Raw genomic sequence first — 22,608 nt, forward strand, 5'->3', positions numbered from 1 at the left:
CATCTCTACTGGAAACATCAAAGGGCAACATGTTGACACTCTTTATATTTACATTTTGAGACAGCAGACACTGTTATTCTATTATTCTATAATATATATATATATATATATATATATATATATATATATATATATATATATATATATATATATATATATATATATATATATACATATATATACATATATATATAGAGGGCAACAAGCAAAGAATGTGACGGAAGACATATTTACTCATGGGAATAGTTATTTACTGAAATATTTACATATTGGTGTATATAATATTATAATATCAATATAATATTTTGTGATCACACTTGAGACACAGACAGGGAATACTGTCGAACATATATGTGGCATGTTATGTGATGAGGAGCGATAAATATAAAGTTTCATTAAATAACAAAGGGGGCAGTAATTACCAAAAACAGAATGACAGAACAAATAAATACAGAGGAATGAAGAAACCCGTCTGTGGGTGAATTATTCCAGTTACGTGTTCGTGAACAATTCCCCCCGGCTGTTCTTGAGATATGACATGTATGGACAGACCCTCTCAGTAAACACAATCAACAGAGTTAATGTGACAAGTAAATAAATGGCGAGGTGCACCATGCATCAGTGCCACTCATAATAACAGCCATGAAATGAGCTCGGAGCTGTTGAACTCTGCCGTCATCCACACCACTGCTGCGTGTGCCACAGCTGAGAACAACTCTTTGGTCCACAGCGACCCTGAATGACAGCGAGCTCAAACAGAAGAACACATGATATCTTTACAGTGACTCACTGGTCTCTCCTTTTCTTCCTGCTCTTTCCTACGTGCTGCAGCTGAATGTTAGAGGAAGTATCTGGTATATAACGCATAGTGTTGGCCATCATTTCTGCCGGTTCTGACTACATTGTACTCTACATGGTAGAGTGGCTCTCCGATTGCGTCGAGCTCTCTCTGGGACCAGTGCGGATGTTGAGATGCGGCTGTTTTTTCACAGACCACGTTCCAGCACAAAAACAGAGTATCGACAGACAGCGTGGAGAAGAGACTCGAACAGCTGGACAGTAAGCGACACTAAGCACGGTGCATGCCAACTCATTTTATTCCACCGAGTTTAAAATATCAACTGGACACTGAAATTGTGAGGGATCGTCGTACAAGATAAGCAAGACGCATGTAGGCCCTCGTTTCCTAAGAGAGTCTCGATCAACACTCATGTTCTGTTCAGTTATTTAAATGAGTGAGTGGTGAGTGGTTATGTTTAAATGAGAGAATAGAAAGCTACCACGTACACATGTTCATTCAACAATAGATTTTCCTGTCATCATTGTCCTCTTTCTCCTCATATTCACTGCCCCTTTCCTGATTGCATACGCTCAGTAGCGGTGTAACGGACCACGCGTGTGAACCGCAGATTAATTACTCAGTTTAACGTTAACCATGACAGTGTGAAATAAAGTTTGACTGATGATCGGAAGCCACCAATATTCAGCTAACTGCTAACCAACGAAGGTTCTGTTCAGATACATTATGATGCGTTCAGGCTCTGGTCAGTGAAAATGATTATTATCATGATGTGTTCAATGTGATCTCGTAAATGTAGTGTTGGTGAGAAACTTGAATAAATCCAGTTTGAAGGAGATGTTTTCACAGCAACATAGGTATTAGAGATGAATTATGAGCTGTTTACACCAGCTCTAATAATACATCATTAAAACTACTAATGACTAGATTTGTTTCATCCATAAATATACAAACCTTTATTTCTTTCTCTTTTGATTTGTGTGTTTTTATGAAAACATAAACACAATAAATGACTGTAACAAAGTAAAAGGATGACATTCAGAATGTGTTACTGACGTCAGAGTGGTTGAAATGATTGTTGGAACTTGTAGACCAGCTGCTATAACCAAACAACAATATGGATCATCAATGGACCGAGCGTTTCATGATTTGATGTTTGCACCACTAACGTTCGGGTTCTCTATCTTCCCTCTTCTTTATATTCATGGTGCTGTCATTCGCCACACGCTTCTACAAAGCAGGTCTCATACAGACAAGATGACAGAATGACGTGCACGACTGATGCCTCACTGAAGGTTTAACGTGTGCTTAAGAGTTCCGTCTGCCTCCAGCAGCAGCAAAATCAATCTCAGCTTCCAGTTTAACAGATTTCTAACCAGTGACATGAATCATGAAAGGAGGCACGCTGAAAGCTGTTAGCAGCACTTGAACTTTGTGTAAATTATGCAAAGTCCCTTTAAAGTATATAATGAAATCAGCCCTGTGTTTTAATGTTGCGGATGTTTTTGCCGAGGAGAACGTGAGAACACTGGAGATGCACCGATTGATCGGCTGCTAATATAAAGCCCATGGTTTTCACCTGAGCAGCTGATCACACTTTTCAGATTTCCCAAATGTTTTGAATTCACAGCGTCAGTGTGAGAGAAGAAGAACTAAAGCTCGCAATGTGTGATAACTGCACGTCGGCAATAAGCCGTAGAGGAACAACTTAATCAGCCTCTCGTTATACTGTGTTATTCATCCCCACCATGCTGCTCAGAGGAGTCACCGTGACCGGCTCTTCTGCTGACAGCACAGAGACTAACTGCTAACTTCAACCGAGGCTGTGTTGACTTGCATTAGGATGCGTTCAAGCTCTGCTCCGTAGAGCCGAGCATTGGGCGAAGGTAAATTATAACCCTATAATCATGTTTTAAAATACAATCTTGAAAAAAATGTAGCTTTTAGTGAGAAGTTTTGATGAATCCAGTTGTTTGAAGGAGATGTTTTCACAGCAATATGAATGATATATTAGAGAGGGAATTATGAGCCGTTTAACTTCCAAACACCAACTCTAAGCAGCTTACAATACATCATTAAAACTACTACTGCCGACGATGTCAAAGCTGAAATAAAAAGCGAGTTGCGCTGGCAACCGGCGACTCTCGTCTCCCTCCCCGGCCTCCCTCTGTTGTCTGTTCACACATGGTGCAGGAACGGAGAGACTCCATATTGAGTCCGATAGGACACCTTACATGACAATCCTCATTAGAGCTGCTCTCTCTCTCTCTCTCTCTCTCTCTCTCTCTCTCTCTCTCGTGCTGACAGACACCCACCCAGCTGGAGGTTCCAGTCGTACATCACACACAAACACACACAGAAGACCGTTAAAACAAAGCGGAAACATCTTTAGGTGTTTGAAATCTTCCGTAGAGACCGTGTGAGCTGTTTTCTTAATGTGCACAGCACGCCCGCCTCCCTCCGAAACAGGCGAGGCATTGAAGTTGGTCCTCGGCACACAGAGGAGGCAGACGACCATTAACATACGCAGGTTGGAATACGAGGATACGACAATAAGGGATTTAGACAGGCCGAGATGTCTGTACTGAAGAGGGAGGAAGAGATAAAGCTGTAGTGATAGCCAAGGAGATTCAGCGTCAAACCCTTCATGCTTTACACCCACACACATTCAGCACCCGTGGGGGGTAATCCAGAAACTGACACACACAGCGAACAATGCAGCGCTTCGCTTGTCGATTTCAACTTTCAACTTCAAACGTATCTCTCTCATCCGCATAGAAATGGGCTGCGTCTGATCCGGCTCGTCCTCGTGCTCTGTGCTGAAGCATTAAGCCTGTGTTTCCTGCGAGGTACTGAAGAGGCCGTCAGCCAATTCCAAGCTCCGCCAGCTCGCAGGCGTCTCCGCTGAAAAGCGTGTTCTAAAATCAGTGTGACAAATATAGAGATAAGAGGAGTGCATCTCATTTCCTGTGGCTGCAGCTGGGCCACGCTGTAATCTTTGTTTTACCGCAGATATCTGGTTAATCAATCGCTCGTTATTGTCTGGGGTCAGCCTCCTCCGTGTGCTGGGGCCTGTTTGTGGGCTGAAGTTTTGGTTTTTGGCAAGTCGCTCAGCCGGGGGACAGTGAAACCTTCTCCTCAGTGTTAATGAGATGATACGGTGGAGCGTTTTGCAGACCCAACCAAACCCCAGACCTCAACTCTGCTCCAGCATTTCTTAGAAAAGCCCACAGGTCATCCCCCTCTTTCTGCAGAAACGATGTCCCTGTTACTCCGTCGTCGCATCACAGGAAGTATATTTATATAAGTGTCACTGCTGTTTATTTCCATTGCCATTCATGTCGTTAAACTGTAAATATGAGATGTGAAATAAACAATATGAACATTGATTTGGGGTAGAAAACTTTCCTTGACAACAAAAAGCTTTAAACTTACTGTCGATAGGTTACATTACTTGACAATGTACAATGTAACGAAAACAAGGTTTTTTTCTAACCAATCGTATTTAGGAGTGGACAGCCCTCCTCCCATAACTCCCAGTGGGATTGGTTGGTAGCTGAAAACGTCACATGCTGTTGTTGTAGTCTAAAGCGGATTATTAGAGAGCGCTCCTTCAGAGGAAACTGAAGAGGAAGCTCAAGAGTCAAACGATGCTGGCGGCGTATTGTTAACTCTGCCGGGGAAGATGGGAAACGCCAATATCATCATCTCTCACCTGAAGAGTCCCACAGAGAGAAAAGTGTTCCAGACTCAGTCACTAATGGACTAAAGACATCTTAGTCGACTGAAACCAAAACAACCGATTAGTCAACTAACCAACGAAGAGGCAGCAGCCCTACTGACAACACTAAAGATTGTCAGTTATAGCAACAAATATCTACTCTTAAACATTTATGTTTGCATCTCACAAAATCCTTGGTTCATTTTCAGCTTCTGGATCCACTACTCAGACATTTCAAGCTGGCAACATTCTTCATTTGTCTTACCGACAACACATTAAATAACCATAAATAACTCGATCCTGCTCACAAATGCTGCATTGTGTGTGTGTGTGTGTGTGTGTGTGTGTGTGTGTGTGTGTGTGTGTGTGTGTGTGTGTGTGTGTGTGTGTGTGTCCACAGTCAGATAGCTTATTCCTCTGTGTCACGTCCTGTTGCCATAAATATTGTTTGACGCATCAGATGTGCCGCTGAAAATAGTCCCCAACAAATGACACTGTCTGGAACATTTGCTAAAAATGACACTTTTTGATTTTAAAGTGAAAATATACAGACCGTATCATCATGGCCCTTTTCTAAAGGTTCACATCTTCATGGGAAATGAATGAGCTTCTGTCTGAAGTCTGAAAGTATTGCAAGACGGACTTAGACTTTTCATGTGATTTATTGAAAATAACAAAAATATAGAATACCAGCAGCCTTTTTCTCTGAGGAAATGCCAAAGCTCAACAGATAAAGAACTTTATTCATATCCTGTTGTGAATAAAGTCGACTGACTGTCGTGACATCTAAAGGGCTGCTTGATGAGACGACCATGATTTACGGTGTTTAAAGTTCAACAGTGTTTAAGATAATTGCATTGCAACGGTGGAGTGGTATTGACGGCAAGACATTGTATCACACACATTGTGCAGCACACAATGACGTCATCTGAATGTGTCTTGACCGACAGAGCCGGCAGAACAAAATGAGCAAATATAACTTTTAGATCCCTGATCACAAGTTTTTGCCGCCGATTGTAATTGCCGATCATTGAAGATCCATATTGGCAGATACACATCCTTTTGTTGTTTGATTATAGCAGCTGGTCTACAAGACTCCATCCATCCCAAAAATGACTTCAACCGCTCTGAAGTCAGTGTAAACCATCAAACATTCTAAATGTTATCCTTTTACTTGTTATATTAATTTATAGTGGGTTTTTTAATCATAAAAACACAATGACGGAAATAAAAGCTTGTATTTTGGATTAAAACAAATCTAGTCATTAGTAGTTTTAACGATGTATTATTAGAGCTCGTGTAAACAGCTCATAATTCATCTCTAATATCTATTTATGTTGCTGTGAAAACATCTCCTTCAAGGATTTATTCAAGTTTCTCACCAACACTACATTTGACGAGAACACATCATAACGTTATAGTTTACCTTCACCCAATAATCATTTTCACTGAACAGAGCCTGAACGCATCGTAATGTAACCCAACCTAACCTTCATTGGTCGTCCATTAGCCACCTTACCAGCTCTCCTCCTGTCAATTTAAACAAGGATGGGTTGTTAACAATGTAACATTATCAGAGATCGGAGACTAGAAAAGCATAAATGCTGATGTCCTGATCACACGTTTTACTGAACGATTGTCAGTAAAACACTGTCATTGTTAACTGTGGATTTAATCCAGTGGCTCAGTGGCCCCTGTTCGTCTGGCATGGGGCCCTTTGCTGCATGTCATCCTCGCTCTTTCCTGTCTGTCTGTCTTTCTCTCTCAACATCAGAATAAAGCACGAATGCTAAACCAGAAACACCGCCTGACAGTTGTATGACTCCACCAACCAGTCATGCTGCCATTTACGTCCGTATCTGTCTGAAATGTCAGCACTTCATAGTTTTATCTCGTCAGAGGATTGTGTGAAATTGTCATAATTTGCATATTAATTCTTGAGTTATGGCCCAAAATGTGTTGCATTCAAACATTAAAAAAAAACAAAGAAATAAAATGCAGTAGTAAAATGCAGAAATGCAGGAAATTGATGAATATATGAATTGAATGTGGTTCAATTAAAGGCAGCAGCAAACAGAAAGGTCTTCAATCTTGATTTAAATGAACTGAGGGTCTCAGCAGACCTGCAGCTTTCTGGGACTTTGTTCCAGATATGTGGAGCAGAAAAACTGAACGCTGCTTCTCCATGTTTAGTTCTGACTCTGGGAACAGAAAGTAGACCGGTCCCAGACGACCTGAGGGGTCGGGATGGTTCATAAGGTAGCAGCAGATCGGAGATGTATTTTGGCCCTAAACCATTCAGTGCTTTGTAAACCAACAGCAGGATTTTAAAGTCAATTCTTTGTTGGACAGGAAGCCAGTGCAAAGACCTCAGAACTGGAGTGATGTGATCCACCCTCCTGGTCTTAGTGAGGACTCGAGCTGCAGCGTTCTGAATCAGCTGCAGCTTTCTGACGGACTTTTTACAGAGACCTGTAAACAGACCGTTACAGTAGTCCAGTCTGATGAAGATAAATGCGTGGGCAAGTCACAGTGACATTTGACCACCAAATGATATCAATCACTTCATCCTTGAGTGCGAGTTTGTGCCACATTTGAAGAAATTCGCTCAAGGCCGTACCGAGATGTCACGAGGATGGGATGGAGGTCAGGTCACAGTGACGGACAACTGGAAAACATAATGCCTCTGGCCAAAGCTATCACCGGCACAGAGGCCCTCTAACAATTAATATTTGAAAAAATGAAACTTCCTCTGATGATGCTGACCAAGTCTGAGACACACAGACACACGAATGAATGAATGAACGCCTATAAAAAAAAAACACCCTTCACATGTAGCGGCTCACCATGATGCTGGAAGTACATCCAGTCTACAAAACACAGCCTGTCATTTTGCGCAAGTTGTTTGTATGAGCAGGTGTGTTCAGGCATGTGTATGCGTGTGGTTATTGATGTATGGGTGTGTGCGTGTGTGCTCTCCTTTGTTTCTGCAGCGTGCACTCCAGCATATAAATTTGCATTAGTCTGCATGTGTTTGATTTCCCCTCCTGCAGTAGTCGTGTTTGTGTTCAGCCTCTTTAAGCAGAGAGAACATTACAGTTGTTTATATTCATATGCTAAGCTCTGGCAGTCCTAAGCGAACACTCTAATGATGCTAAGCACTCAAATTAAGTGAGCTCGTGTTAAATTAAATTACAACACAAAGCCTTCTGTGAAATGCATACTTGAATGCTACAAGGACATGAAGTAGGAGAAAACAGTCGAGAGAAGAGCTAAAGAGAGAACCTACTCACAGAAAAAGAATGGTTCTTAACTGGTTCTTTAAAAGGCTGTGTGGTTCCACGAAGAACCCCATCACCCACTAGAGAACCATGTTATCTATTGGATTGTTCTCCATGTTTGTCATATGGGTCTTTGGGAAATTAAAGGGTTTCTAATTCATGTTTGAGTTATTGGATGGTGGGGGATGGTATAAAAAAACACCTTTTTAAACAAGCGCATGAGAAAATGGTTATTTTAACAACCGTGGTCTGAAAGGTTCTTTGTGGAACCAGAAATGTTTCTTCTTTGGCATCACTCTAAAGAACCATATTGGGTTCCAGATGGCACCTTAATCTTTCTCTGTGTATTTGTACCTGTGCAGTAGTGGTGTGAATGGTGCACTACAGGAACTGCAGCTTCATGTGTTTATGAACGGCTTCACATCTGTCTTCGTGGGTGTGTGGGTGTGGTTCTCAAAAAAGTAGAAGGTGGAAAGACAGTGCGTAGACTTCATGGATCACACACTAACACACACTTTCCCCCCTTCTTTTTTCAGTGCCTTGGGCATTTTGAAGGGTTCAGTGGGGGACCATTATGTGTATGCTGGCTCTGTGAGAAGCAGGGCAGCCAGAGGATGTATGATCAATCCTGACATGCCCGTGTGAGACCTACGTAGGTAACGTAAAAGGTGATGACGAAGGAGCAGACCAGAGACAGGTGAGAAACAGGAACGGCAGAGATGAGGTGTAGGTGATGTGATAGTGATGGGAGCACTCTGGACTCCCTGGGGGGAGGTAAATGTTGCTAACATGGCCACAGAACCATACAGGCCATTTGTCACATAGACACACCGCATGCTCGGGGCTGATATGGTATATACTGTAGGACAATATAATATAATAAAATTATATCTATTGCCCCTTAACGGCTGTCAACTTGGCAAGACATGTTGATTTACTTCCTCCACTAATACAATTCTCAACTGCTCGTTTTGTTTTTTGTCTGCAGGTTCTCAACATAAGGCAGATTTCTGTACATGAATGGATATAGGAGACCGCCAGTCCTTCCGGAATACAAGAACCTTGCTGAGTTAAGAAAAAAAAATATCATTACTGATGGTTTCAATGATGACATGTTGCCATTGAGTCAGTGAGTTAGCTGTGTGCTACCACTTGAGTCCTGTGTTTTTAGCCCATATTTGTTTACATTTTGGAAAACTGCTACTATTCAATCTTTGCAGAATCATCGGTTAGGTTCTGTTTAAAATGTACCCATTAATGTATAATGCATCCTCACTCTCAAATCATCAAATATGGCAGCTGGGTCAGTGGCCCTTCACTTTAGACTATGAATTCTAAGTACCCCTCACTTACATGCTCAAACTACCTTTTCAAAATAAACATATTTGTTCACAGGAAACAACTTGGTTAGGTTCAGACAACAAAACTACTTGGGAAAAGATTGTGGTTTGGGTTCAAATAAGTACGTATGTTACATAGTTAAGTAGGCTACGTTAAATACGCGATATTACCTACAAAGTTTAAAATATTAAACATTGACTTACAATAAGTCAAATCTCACACAGGACACCTCTTTTCTCACCTCTTTTGCTCCCGCCATAACTGCTCCCAAGTAAAGCATCATAGTTTGAGACAAAGGGCCACACTGACCAAGCTGCTGTGTTTGCTAACTTGGGAGTGATAGCGGGCTGCTATGTTCATACAACTATCACTGGATTACTTTATAATACTGAAGAAAACTTAAAACAGGCAGATTCTCTGACAATAATTTCCTCAGAAAGAGGTCACACTTATCCTAAAGATTTGTGTATCATGTATGTGTGTTAAGACTTATGATTCAGAGAAGGGGTTATAATCTAGACGCAAATTGAAGCAATCACGTGTTTATAAATACATTTAAAAAGTGACACAAACTGACTACAAAGAGACACAGACTGACGACAAAGAGACACAAACTGACTACAAAGAGACACAAACTGACTACAAAGAGACACAAACGGAAGACAACGAGACACAGACTGACTACAAAGAGACACAAACTGACTACAAAGAGACACAAACTGACTACAAAGAGATACAAACTGACTACAAAGAGACACAAACTGACTACAAAGAGACACCAACTGACTACAAAGAGACACAAACTGACTACAAAGAGACACAAACTGACTACAAAGAGATACAAACTGACTACAAAGAGACACAAACTGACTACAAAGAGATACAAACTGACTACAAAGAGATACAAACTGACTACAAAGAGATACAAACTGACTGATGAAATCAAAAGGGGATTTGTTTCGATCCTATAAAAAGGGGTCTCCTTAATCCATATATATATATATATATATATACAGCATATATATATATATATATATATATATATATATATATATATATATATATATATATATATATATATATATATATATATATATACACATACATTAGTGCTGGGCAAGTTAACGCGTTCATTTCGCATCAACACATTCATTAATTAACGGCGACAATTATTTTATCGCACGTTAACGCATTTATTTTAATTTATTGTTATTGTCATTTTTTTTTTTTAATTGAAAGACAAGAGACAATACATATACATAACAACAAGAGGATGACAGTGGGATAAAAGCCAGCAAACATCCTATAGTCAGTTTATTATTATTGTAACATTGTCTCATGTTTATCGCTTTGTATTGGAGATATGATTATTTGTACGATGGCACTGTTGTTTTAGTTCTGTACTGCAGGTTTGAACTTTCAGCATGTTATAAGAATAGAGCAGTGCAACAGTCCTGAATGTACACCAAAACCATAGACTGTATAAGAAGTGGAAGCAGTCACTGTGGGACAGAGTCACCCATTGGCTTGTGAACTACGCATTTATAGCCTTGAGTTTGGCATCTGGTTTTTCTGCTACCAGAACTTACAGTAGAGGGTGGAGCTAATTACAACCAAATGCTAAATAAGATATTTTTAGGCGACCAAATTGTTGCAATTAACTTTCATGAACTGAAAACACAGTGGAGTCGGGTTAAAGTTCTAAGACAAAAACACAGACCACTCCAAGACTGGACGACGCCGTGGTCGCGACATGTCAATCACAAGGTAGCCCCGCCCTAAAGCATACTCTGCTTTATGGTCTGTTTGACTCTAAATGGACCATAATTTACTAAATGAACATCATGCTGTATTGAAGAAGACTTGAAACTAGTTATTGAGACCATAAACTACTGAGGTTAATAGACAATCAGAATTAATTTTGCAAACAGATGAGTGGCCCCCTGCTGGCCATTATGAAGAATGCGACTAAGAATGCAAGTTTAAGGTGTTTATGCATTGGCTTCATTTTTTATCTCAAAAAAAGGAGAAATTTTATGGCATAATGTAATTTGTTTGACGGGTCAAGTTGTTGATATCAGTCCAACAAGCATGCATCACCGACCTGCTAACACTCAGACACAACCACACAGCGGTTTTAACCGTGCCAGTTCTGCAGGCAGTGTGCAAAGGGAGAGAGAAGGAAAAACGTTCTTATACACAAATTGCATTTTTTCAGATGGATTACAGCGGAGCTGTTGGAAGAAGGCCCTGCGGGAATTCTGCCAGTGTTACTATCCTGACGAGGAAAATGAATCATCCCTATACCACCACCTTTCTCTATCCCACGTTCCCCCATTTTTTTTATTTCTACAACAAGCAACTTAAACTGTGTGTGTGTGTGTGTGTGTGTGTGTGTGTGTGTGTGTGTGTGTGTGTGTGTGTGTGTGTGTGTGTGTGTGTGTGTGTGTGTGTGCGTGTCATATGCCCACCAACCAGCTGGCTGCTTTGTCTGGCTAAATTTGTCGGCGTTTCTGCCTTTCATAAACAACATTTTCACTGGGCTGAAAAAGCTATTCGCTCTTCCGCTTGCTATCTTAACGGGGGTCTAGCAGCAATCTAACAGCACCATAAATGACATTAATATAAATGTCCAAATCTTTCACCACCCATTTGGTTTTCATTATGTAATTGGGCTACTGTTGTTTGACTTTGTTTTTCCACCATGAGCACTTCCCGGAGGCTGCTTGCCTATGTCTTTTTTTTTCATTAAAAACAATTGACGGGCAATACACGCAACCACTGTGTGGTTTTGCGTGTACTGTACAAAATATGCATGATTGTGTGTGTGGATGTATTTTATCCGAAAACATGAAAAGGTGAAGTGCAAATGCATATGACTCATCTTGCATAGAGATTTGGATGAGTAGTTAGTCAGAAAAAGCACTCATGAAATCACATTTCAAACAAGTTGATGAGATATTGAGACTGCTGTTGAGAAAAGTGGTTGAGAGCAAAACAATGAGTGTAAGTGGTAGGTACTGCACAGAGAACGAGGTGAAGCCAAGGTGAAGTAGTTGAGGTGAGGGGGGAAGCATGAGGATTTAGAGAAAGGCACGTTGAGATGTCTGAGATAGCTGGAGAGTGATGAGAAAGGTGAAGGTAAAGCTCCAGCTTCACTCCGTGGCAATTTTGTAATTCGATTAATTACGGATTTGTTTGTTTATATCAGGCGACCACCTCAACTTCAGAAAAGCAAAGCCAATGCAGAAGAGCCTCATACTTGCATTCTTTCAAATGGCCAGCAAAAGCAACTCATCTGGAGAGTCCGATTGTAAAGATATCTATGAGAAAATGATTCTACTTCTCTCTTGATTTATTCCCTCAGTAAACATTGTAAACATGAGTTTATGGTCTCAATCTCTAGTTCCAAGTCTTCTTCAATACAGCATGATGTTCATTTAGTACATTATGGTCCATTTAGAGTCAAATAGACGAATAGTCTGGGAGTTGTCTGCGTTTTTGTCTTACAACTTTAACCCTTTCACTGTGTGTTTTTAGTTCCTGAAAGTAAACCGTTTTCATCGCTTGAAAATGTCTTATTCAGCGTTCGGTTGTTCTTCCGCCCTCTCATGTTACCTCTGGTTGCAGAAAACAAGATGGCGATGGCAGTACACTACTTTAATTCAGACTGAAATAGCTCAACAATTATAAGATGATTGCCATGACATTCGCTTCAGACAGTCATGGTTCCCAGAGGATAAATCCTAATGACGACAGTGGTCCCCTGACTTTTCCTCTGGACGCCACCAGCTGGTTGACATTTTGGGTTTTGAGGGAAAGGTCTTGACATCTTTAGATGGATAACCATGATATTTAAAACAGACATTGAAGTTCCCCTCAGGAGATGGTGATCCCATAAGGTTGGTAATCTTCTTCAAAACACCCTCTGCTCTGACAAAAAATAAATAATACAGTATCCGTGGCTGTCCCAGGACTGTAATGTACCCGTACAATCATTTCATTTGGCCTGAATTGTCTTACGTTAAGAACACTAACCCCAGCTTTAACTATTCATCCAGCACCATTGTCAAGCTTAAATTTTGTTCAGTTCTTCCAGTATTTTGGTTTATGAATGTCTAAAATGAAGACATTACCATCAGCTTAAGCTGTATTGTGTTTAAAACGAGTTGGCAAACTAAGATGGTGAACATGGCAAACGTTATCCCTGCTAAACATTAGCATGTTAGCGTCATTGTTGGCATGGTAGCATACATGACGTACAGCCTCACCAAGCCGCTAACATGATACTTAGTGTTCTTCAAGCAGAAATGCCGAATATTTTCTGGCTTTTCTTTGTCTCGTGTGATAGTTCATGAATAGCGTTGGGTTTTAGACTGTTGGTTTGGCCAAGCCAGCTATTGCAAGTCTCTGGGAATGTGTGATTGATGTGTTTTGCTGTTTTATGACATTTCATGGTCAAAACAATTACTGGAAAGATACTCTGCAGATGAATTGATAATGAAAATAATAACCGCTACTTGCACCCTAATTAGAAAGCTGACTATGAGCCAGACCGTCTCCCTTAAAACTAGTGGGCAACTTCACTAATTAATTATAACTGAATGATGGGAGGAAATCCCTGCAGGACTTTTTAGCTTATCTTGTTGTAAAATGTGCCAGGTGGCACTTAACAGATACAACAACAAAAATAAACCTGAGCAGGACAAATCTGTTTCCTCATCTTAATGGCCACCAAAGCTTTGTGTGCTCATTTTCAAAAGGGATTAATGTCACGCACTCACTCAATCAATTCATGTTCCACTTATCTGTCGACGTCTGCTGCGTCCACAAGTCAGATTGTCTGCTGGTGTCATTGGTCACAACATGTTAGGGCTGCGAATGTCAAGCAATTTCCTGAATCCATTATGGGATGTGTTAATGTTCAATCAAAGCCCACTGTTGACTGGAGCCAGTGGAGCTGCTTCAAACAGCTGCTCCCAAGGATGGACAGATACTGTCGCCAGGTTTGGCAATCTCATGATTTTATGTGATTCCTGGTGCTTATTCCTGCACTGTGTGCCGAAACATTCACTCCACTGAGAAGAAACAAAAACGGGCAGTACAGACGGTCTCTGTGTGACCCAAAAGAAAAACAGCAGATAAAACTGAAAAGGTTTCTCTGAAAGCATGTTACAGTGTTTGTATGTGATGCAACTGAAATGAAAGTCTGATTTACTGAGAAAGAAAACATGGTTGATGACTTGGTTGAAAGAAACTGGAATTTTGTGTCGCACTACACGGTTGTGGCTCCACACCAGGATGCACAGAGAGGGCGCACCACTACAATTAATAACCATTTAAAATGCACAAAAGCCACAGGAGGTGATCAGCGGAGCAAAATACACAGCACTGTAACCGACTGCTACCACAAACCTTTGAGAGGAAACACTGAAAACGTGTTAGACAACTCCTGCACTATAGCCCTGCTGTGTCCTCTGGCACGTCTTTACCTTGTTAACACAGAGATGTAGCGACGATTGAAAAGGCACGATTAGATATTTCCCGGAGGTCCAATCAAACCTGTGCAGAGTCCGCGGTGCCCGGCGTGCTGGGCGCGTGTTTGCAGCTCTCTGCGAGCTCCACAAACCTTCTCTGCAACTTTGCGCGAGATCTTCCGCAGAAGTAGAACTTAGTCACAGCCGTCACTCTGTGTCACACTAGAGAATCCATCCTGCAGTGAAGTTCCTACACTTCACTGAAAAAACAGAGAATTGTAGATTATTAGCATTGAGCTACGATGTCAAAGAAAGATTTAGAATCTAGTCTCGTGGTGCGTAGAGCTTCATAGCTTGAAGTCTATGAACACTGTCAAACCAATGTCTGCATTTTTGTTTTTCAGTACTATATTCCTTTAAAAAGAACTTGAAACTGTATTATTGTTTACTTCGTGCCCTCCCAATAGTCTCAAACTACAGTGGACTTAATTGATACTTTTACACTCATCTTGTGGCCTGAGCTACAACACTTTCAGCTACTGTAGCATCAGTGCTAGGTGCAGTAAGGAAGGCAAACACACAGCCCTGACACCTGAAGATATTTCCTGCTTTTCAGGCAGGGCAGCAACTCCTTACATATTCCTGTTAGTTTTTACCAATCATGAATCCAGAGTGACCAAACGGACCCAAAGCGTGTTCTATGAAGGCAAATCACTGTCAAAATCCGAGAGCGCAAATGAGATCCACACGCGCGTGTATTTTACTTTAATGAGCGCTTTTATGTCACTCCGCCAGCAAAACTCACTCTGTCTCATATGTTCAGAGACTGTGACGATTAGCAGCAAAGTGAAGCACCACTATGAGAGAAACGTACCCATTCACATCTGAAATGAAGGGACAGAAACATAAACCTTAGAGCCCAATATGATCAGAATCCTAACACATGAATTCACTGTCCAACAATGATGTTAACAGAGCGGAGCTGAAACAAGTGGTTTAATAACCACAGATATAACATTGGACCCTGAACACAAATTTTTCCTTTTAGAAGATGATAATATTATGGTTTTCTTGGGAGACATCACTTAACAAAGACAACCTCAGTCATGAACTCCCTAAATACAGACAGTTTATTAAATGTCCAACCAGAGAGAAGAACATTCTAGACCACTGTTACACCCCAGAAGGGCCGATCACGGCGTCCCTCGTGCTGCACTGGGTCTCTCTGACCACGTCATGCTCCATCTGATTCCTGCATACAGGCAGAAATTAAAGCTCCGTAAACCTGTGGTGAGGAAATTCAAGCAGTGGACCAGTGAAGCTCTGGAGGATCTTCGGCCGTGCTTGGACTGTACAGACTGAGATGTTTTCAGGACTGCTACCAACAGTCTGGATGAGTACACAGAGGCTGTGACGTCATACATCAGCTTCTGTGAGGACAGCTGTGTTCCAACAAGCACCAGCGTGAGTTACAACAACGACAAACCCTGGTTCACAGACAGCTAAGGCTGCACAAGGATCAGGCATTTAGGAGTGGGGACAAGGACTTGTACAAAGAGGCAAAATACAGGTTTAGTAAGGCGGTGAGAGATGCTAAACGACTGCACTCTGAGAAACTGCAACACCAGCTCTCAGCCAGTGACTCTGCTTCTGTCTGGAGAGGCCTCAGACAGATCACCTACAACTACAAACCTAAAGCCCCCCCCCCCCCGTGAACGACCTGAAGGAGTTGTACTGTAGATTTGAAAGACAATGGGACAGTCCTGACCCCGCCCCCCACGGCTCCATCAACTAGCCCCAGACCATCAGCCCCCCCTCCCCCAGCTCAGCAGGGGGAGGGGGGGCTGGTACTTTATTTTAAGATAAACACTTTTCAAAAGCTTTCTTTAATGAGAATCACATTTATTTAATATTAGAGTATGTATTATTCATAATTCATACAGTTCAATTTTAAATCGGACAATATATTATGTTGTGATATTATTCGATTTAACTTTCTTTATTTGATTTGACAGTCAGTTGCTGACTACAAGTAATCCACTTGCTCCCTCTGATTAGTCTAAAAACAAACATGGCAGTCACACACGTGTTGCCAAGGAACAGCAACGCTCGCCAGAGAAAGTCAGGAAACAGACAGGAAAAGAGCTAGGGGGCGTCTGGTGAGAGGAGAACGGGAGGAATCAGAAGAGGAGAGGAGAGAACAGGAGAGGAGAGAACAGGAGAAAACAGGAGGAGAGAGGAGAGAACAGGAGAAAACAGGAGGAGAGAAGAGGAGAAATCAGAAGAGGAGAGGAGAGAACAGGAGAGAAGAGGAGAAATCAGAAGAGGAGAGGAGAGGAGAGGAGAAATCAGAAGAGGAGAGGAGAGAACAGGAGAGGAGAGGAGAAATCAGAAGAGGAGAGGAGAGAACAGGAGAGGAGAGGAGAGGAGAAATCAGAAGAGGAGAGGAGAGAACAGGAGAGGAGAGAACAGGAGAGAAGAGGAGAAATCAGAAGAGGAGAGCAGTGAACAGGAGAGGAGAGGATAAATCAGAAGAGGAGAGCAGTGAACAGGAGAGGAGAGGAGAAATCAGAAGAGGAGAGGAGAGAACAGGAGAGAAGAGGATAAATCAGAAGAGGAGAGCAGTGAACAGGAGAGGAGAGGAGGCTCTAGGGCTGCAGTGTTAGCCAAGACATGTCAATCGTCAGACCACCATCTGAAAGACACACACACACACACACACACACAGCTTCAGCTTATACTTTTAAACATTTATTTGCGCCTCTACCCCTTGGCTGCAGAAAGGAAAGAAAAAAACAAAACAGCAAACTCACAATATAATGTAGACACTGCTGTTAATCCTGCTAACACAACGTGTTTCTTATGTAAAGATAAGTTTAGGCTTGGTTCAACATTTAGTGAAGACAGACGACAGAACTATTCAATATGTCAGACACATGGCAGCAACTTCAGCCCCCAACCTTTGAACCCGTTCATTTCAACCATATTCTTGCAGAGAGGCTGACAGGGGATGAGACAGCAGAGATTGTTGATGTTTAAACTCCACACATTAAAGAAATGTGGTCCCTCTCGCTCCCACGTTCTGTCTCTTCAGAATCAGAATCAGAACCGTTTATTGCCATGGAAGTTTGCACCTACAAGGAATTTGTCATGGCGGGTGGTGCGTAACATTTAACAATAAACAATAAACTATCAACAACAATCAACACAGTGCAAGAAATAGAAACATATTCAAATTTACAATAAAATATAAAATAACGTTTATGCATCTTCATGCATCCATGAGAGATAAGCACCTTTATTAAATGTTATACGTTTATTTTATAATTTTGCGTAAGGGATTTAAAGTAATTATTGGTTGCCGTAATTCTTACTTCTTAGTTAAAATCTTAACCTGCAGTGATTGATTAGATTGATTGATTACGGGGTTCTAAATGATGCTATATCAACTTTTTCATAAGCAGCTGAAGAACTTCTGATGATTATTTGTTCCCTGTACATTCCACGGAGTAACAGGTGATTTTGGTGTTTAAACTGGATATTAAACATAATGCCAGGCTCACAGCACAGTGTGCACATCTCTGGGTCTTCATACACACAGTCATGCAAAGGTGTAGTCCCGACAGCCTGACAGGACCGGTAGGAGGATGGAAACACTAAGGTGGTGCTCTCACATCTTGGGTTAGGCTCTAGCTGAGGGCCTTCATCTTCCCACCGCTCATCTCTCTCATGTGACTCTGATCTCTCCAACTATGGTACACATAAACACAACAAGTGTCAGCAGCAGAGCTGAATGCAGTAAATGAGTCTATTCTCGTCTTTGTTGACGCTAAATTGAAGTAATGAGCAGCGCCGAACCGGTAATCATAACACCAGAGCATCCCAGAAGTAATGTGTTTAGAATCCTACGCCGCAGATGACAAAAGTCCCAGATAAAGGTGAAGCTGTTGGCTGACTTTGTAAAATGCAACTTTTACTACAATAACTAGTCAAAGGAGTCACATGTCGCCTGTTGAGTGAGGAAATAAAGGCGCCGAGAATGAAAGGACAAACGTTCAATCCACTGCACGGTTCAGCATTAGGTGCATGTGCTGTATTTAAATGAGGCAGCAGGGCTTTAAGGCCACCGTTCTGTGCCCAAGCACTCTCATCCCCGCTCTGCACCCCCGTCAGCCTCACACCGAATCTCATTTACATTCTGTAACCCTCGCGGGCAGCAACATCTGCAGGAGTTTCACATGATACAGCTGATACAGGCAAACTGTGACTGTACACGGGGTTCTGCTAAATGAAGTGCTCCTCCAAGTCCCGGAGCTTTGGCAGGGATCGTACCTGAAACGCTAAATATCACAGACAACAGTGGCGTATGTATCTACTAGGGCTGTAGTGATAATACTGATTATTTTCATCAATATTTAGATTATTTATTGTGGTTTTTCATTGATTTTAGGGGCTAAATCCTTCACATTGACATAAACGGCACTGCTTTTACTTCTTTGTGCTACATTCCTGCTAAATTACAAATATTTGCATTGAATTAAGACTGGTCCGTATTCACAGTTCATCTGAATCTCCTCTGCAGCACTCACAGGACATGAAAACACCAGCGCTTGAGCCGTTAGTGTTGAGCTTCCCTTGAATGGGACTTTTTCTTGAATGAGTGTGACAGCATCCACTTAGGGAAGGTGTTTCCACTGCAGGGCTTTAGAGCAGCACTAGTTTCTGGACTGCAGCGTGTCCCGCCTCCGTGCTCCTTACAACGCACCGGCGACCGCTCCTCGAAGAACACTGCTCTGTTTGGTAAATATAAATATGTAACGTACAACATTATGAAGGTGTTGCTGGAAGCAATGTGGCTTAAAGTTATTTCATTACAACTCGGCATCAGACAACCCGCTATGTGTTTGTAGAAAGAGTGACAGAGCGAGGGGAAGAGAGGAAGGTGGGCTTTGCTCGCAATGTATCTTGTATGTTATTATTATTAATAACAGTCATTTTAAATGTCAACGTCATGAATGAAGCTTTGAAGCTTCAACCCACTGGGTACAGCCCTAGTTCAGTCTCTCCTCCGCTTCGTTCAGCACAGAGGACAGCGTGTGTGTCGGTGATGCAGACGTGAAACCATGACGGCAAATACACCCTGATGTGGTCTACCATTGAGATCATGAGATCATTGAGAATGTTTTCAATCAAAATTCAAAGCACCTATTGCTTCTTTAAAGTGATAGGTCCTTGCTGCTTATTGCTTTGTTTTTGAAGGAGCGGGGCATGGTGAAGCAAAACCATATGATTGGTTGACACTTCACTGTGTCACTGGAGCGCTAACTGTTGTAGATTTGTGGTTTCATACCTTAACTGTACTTTTATTTCACATCCCTTTAATCCAACATGTAATGCTGGCTTTGCACTGAATACAACATACCTGAATGCAGGAAGAATCAAAGTGGTGTGCATTACAGTCAACAGAACCCAGTCATGCAGTGTGTGGAATACAAATCAGAGAAATATTTCCTCGCTTTGTCTCTATTACCCCGAAAGGTCATATTGATTCCCCGGTTTACCACGCCAGCCTGAGATATAAACACAGGAAACTGCAGCAGAATTTCAACAAGTGTAACACACTGCTGTTCTCTCTGTGTCAGTGCAATATTTCAAATCTCTCGGTGTATCTTTTCCCCTATTATGGCCTGTGATCGCTTCATTTTCTCGTTTTTCTTCATCCCACTCTTCTCTCTCTCTCTTCCTCGCCTTCCTCACGACTCCCTTCCTTCCTCTGTGCCAACGTGCACAACCTCAGACAGCCTGCACACGCCTGGGGAATGAGCATTAAGTCCGCTATGTTTATTCAGTGGAGGTAGACTGCATGACGTCTGGCTCCTCCGCACGAGCTATGTTTGACATTTGGCCACAGCACAGGAGGTAGCGCAGACACAGACGGAGATATCGCAGTAGACCTTTACAAACACAGACAACATATTGACCATTTATATCATCACGATCTTGGGACTGCCTCACTCCCATATGTTCTAAACCTGAGCCCAGGTTGGGCACCAGCATCATGGTTTCTGAGAGTAGCCAACGACCTTAACGCCACTCAGCTTTAATCACAAGCAGCTTCAGCTGGAGAGACACTTGAGCAGCCTCACAGTCCCTGAAAGAGGCTGGAGGGGCCTCTTCCAAAATGAACAGCTAATTACCGTAGTTAACGTTGCTGCTTCAGAGTCTTGTGAGTATGTCAAAGCAGCTGCATAATCCGTTGTTGATGAGCCCGCATGAAGGTTTAGGCAGTAATTGATGGGGTGAAGGCACAGTCGTCCCGCACTGACAAATTCAGAATATCAGAGTGGGAAAAAGCGCTGCGATCAAGTAAACCTGTCAAATGAAAAGTTGTATACATCTCGCGTGTATGTGGATGATTAATATTGAGGAACGCTACAGAGCACCTCTTTACTCACAAACATCAACAATCATCCAGTCATCCAAGGAAAAGCAATTATTCAGGCCGAAACGAAGAACAGAATGAAAGATGTAATATGAAGCACAACCTATCCTCTAGAGCAGAGGTTTGAGAGATTTTCTAACCAAAGTCTGGAAAGTATAGTTGATAAATATACAAAATAAACTTCTGTTCTTCTCTATGAAGGCTTCTTGACTTAAGACAGACGCAGACAAAAGCAGCTTCTCTGTTCATTCTTTGTCAGATATATTATCAACTGTTGCCAGCTTATATGTTGCCAGTTGATATGGTGGCACTGTAGGTAACTGGTAAGCCCTCCTCCAAACTCTTAACATGCCAAGCATTGCTCTTACCACGTATCCATGTTCAGAATTCTAGAACCAGCTCTGCTGTGCTGGGTCACAGTTGTTCAGCTATGATTGGACAAATGGTCCATTGTTGTCTTTTCAGTTTCATTTTTGTCAATGCGAGTACATCAATGGACACCTGTTATGGGGGTCAGCGGATTTGGGTTTAAAGTCGGAAAATCAGCTGAGCTAAGCTGAGCACAAACCTTAGACAACACACAGAGAGACTGGTCAGTAACGACTGGAGTTATGCTGGTCGACAACACAGCAAATCCTGCAAGGATGCCACCTGTTGCGTGTTCTTGTACCAAAACAAACATAAACAATAACCAGCAGCGTGCACTGTTTACAGTCAGTGCAATTTCCATCAGTCGTCACACCATAATCATATCAATAACCAGCTCAACAGCGCTGATGTCTCCCTCTCTTTAGGTGAGCGTAGCTGCTGTTTACCGACAACAATGTTGCACATCTGGGATGAAAAGCAGCGTTGCACACAAAGCCTTCCCTTCCTTACCTTTCTCCACAGTGGTGACTCCCATGGACGGCTGACTCAGGCTGGCCCTCGTCTCCCATTTGCCCTCGTCGGGGTGATACATCTCCACTGAGGCCAGCGGGGTCTGCTGCTGGTTCATGCCCCCGAGCACCATCACCTGGCCCCCTAACGCCACGGCCGAGGCCCCCGCCCGCGCAGTGGGCAGCGGCGGCAGCTGGCTCCACGTCTGGCTCTCTACGTCCAGGACCTCAACGCTGTCCAGGGGCGTGCCGGTCTCGTTGCAGCCCCCCAGCACGTAGAGCAGGCCCTCGTGGTAGATGGGAGTGCTGTAGACGCGCCGCTGTGACATGGGGGGGAACTGCTCCCAGTACAGGGACTTGACAGGACTCACCGCCATCTCCTGCACAGGCATGTCTCCAGGACAGAGAGGAGGGGACACACCATCACACACCGCGTCGGGGAGGAGGAAGAGGGTAGAGGGAGGGGGTCGTTTCTGTCTGTTTGTCTGACCGCCTGAACCCTCGAGTCACCAAAGGGACAGAGACAAGGGGACGATGGATCGATGAAGAGTGGACAGAACAGGGAAAAAGAAAGAGGCAATGAGGAGAACGTCTAACTCGCTCCTCAGCCAGATGTCACGACTCCCTCTCTACTCAAATGTTTTATTCATCCTGTTGGTATCGAGCAGC

The 22,608-nt window shown here is 42.5% G+C and overlaps 1 protein-coding gene across 1 annotated transcript in view; it reads right to left on the reverse strand.

Moving 5' to 3' along the window:
- klhdc8b (kelch domain containing 8B) overlaps nt 1-22,331 on the reverse strand; it is a gene marked incomplete at both ends in the record, with an annotated part of 115,645 nt that extends 93,314 nt beyond the window's left edge. The window contains one exon of the mRNA XM_079274512.1: nt 21,941-22,331. Coding sequence (XP_079130638.1) covers nt 21,941-22,331 — 391 coding nt within the window. The remainder of the gene's footprint in view (nt 1-21,940) is intronic.
- Nucleotides 22,332-22,608: the final 277 nt, after the last annotated feature.

Source organism: Melanostigma gelatinosum, assembly GCF_949748355.1.
Source record: "Melanostigma gelatinosum genome assembly, chromosome: 8".
NCBI classification, from domain to species: Eukaryota; Metazoa; Chordata; class Actinopteri; order Perciformes; family Zoarcidae; genus Melanostigma; species Melanostigma gelatinosum.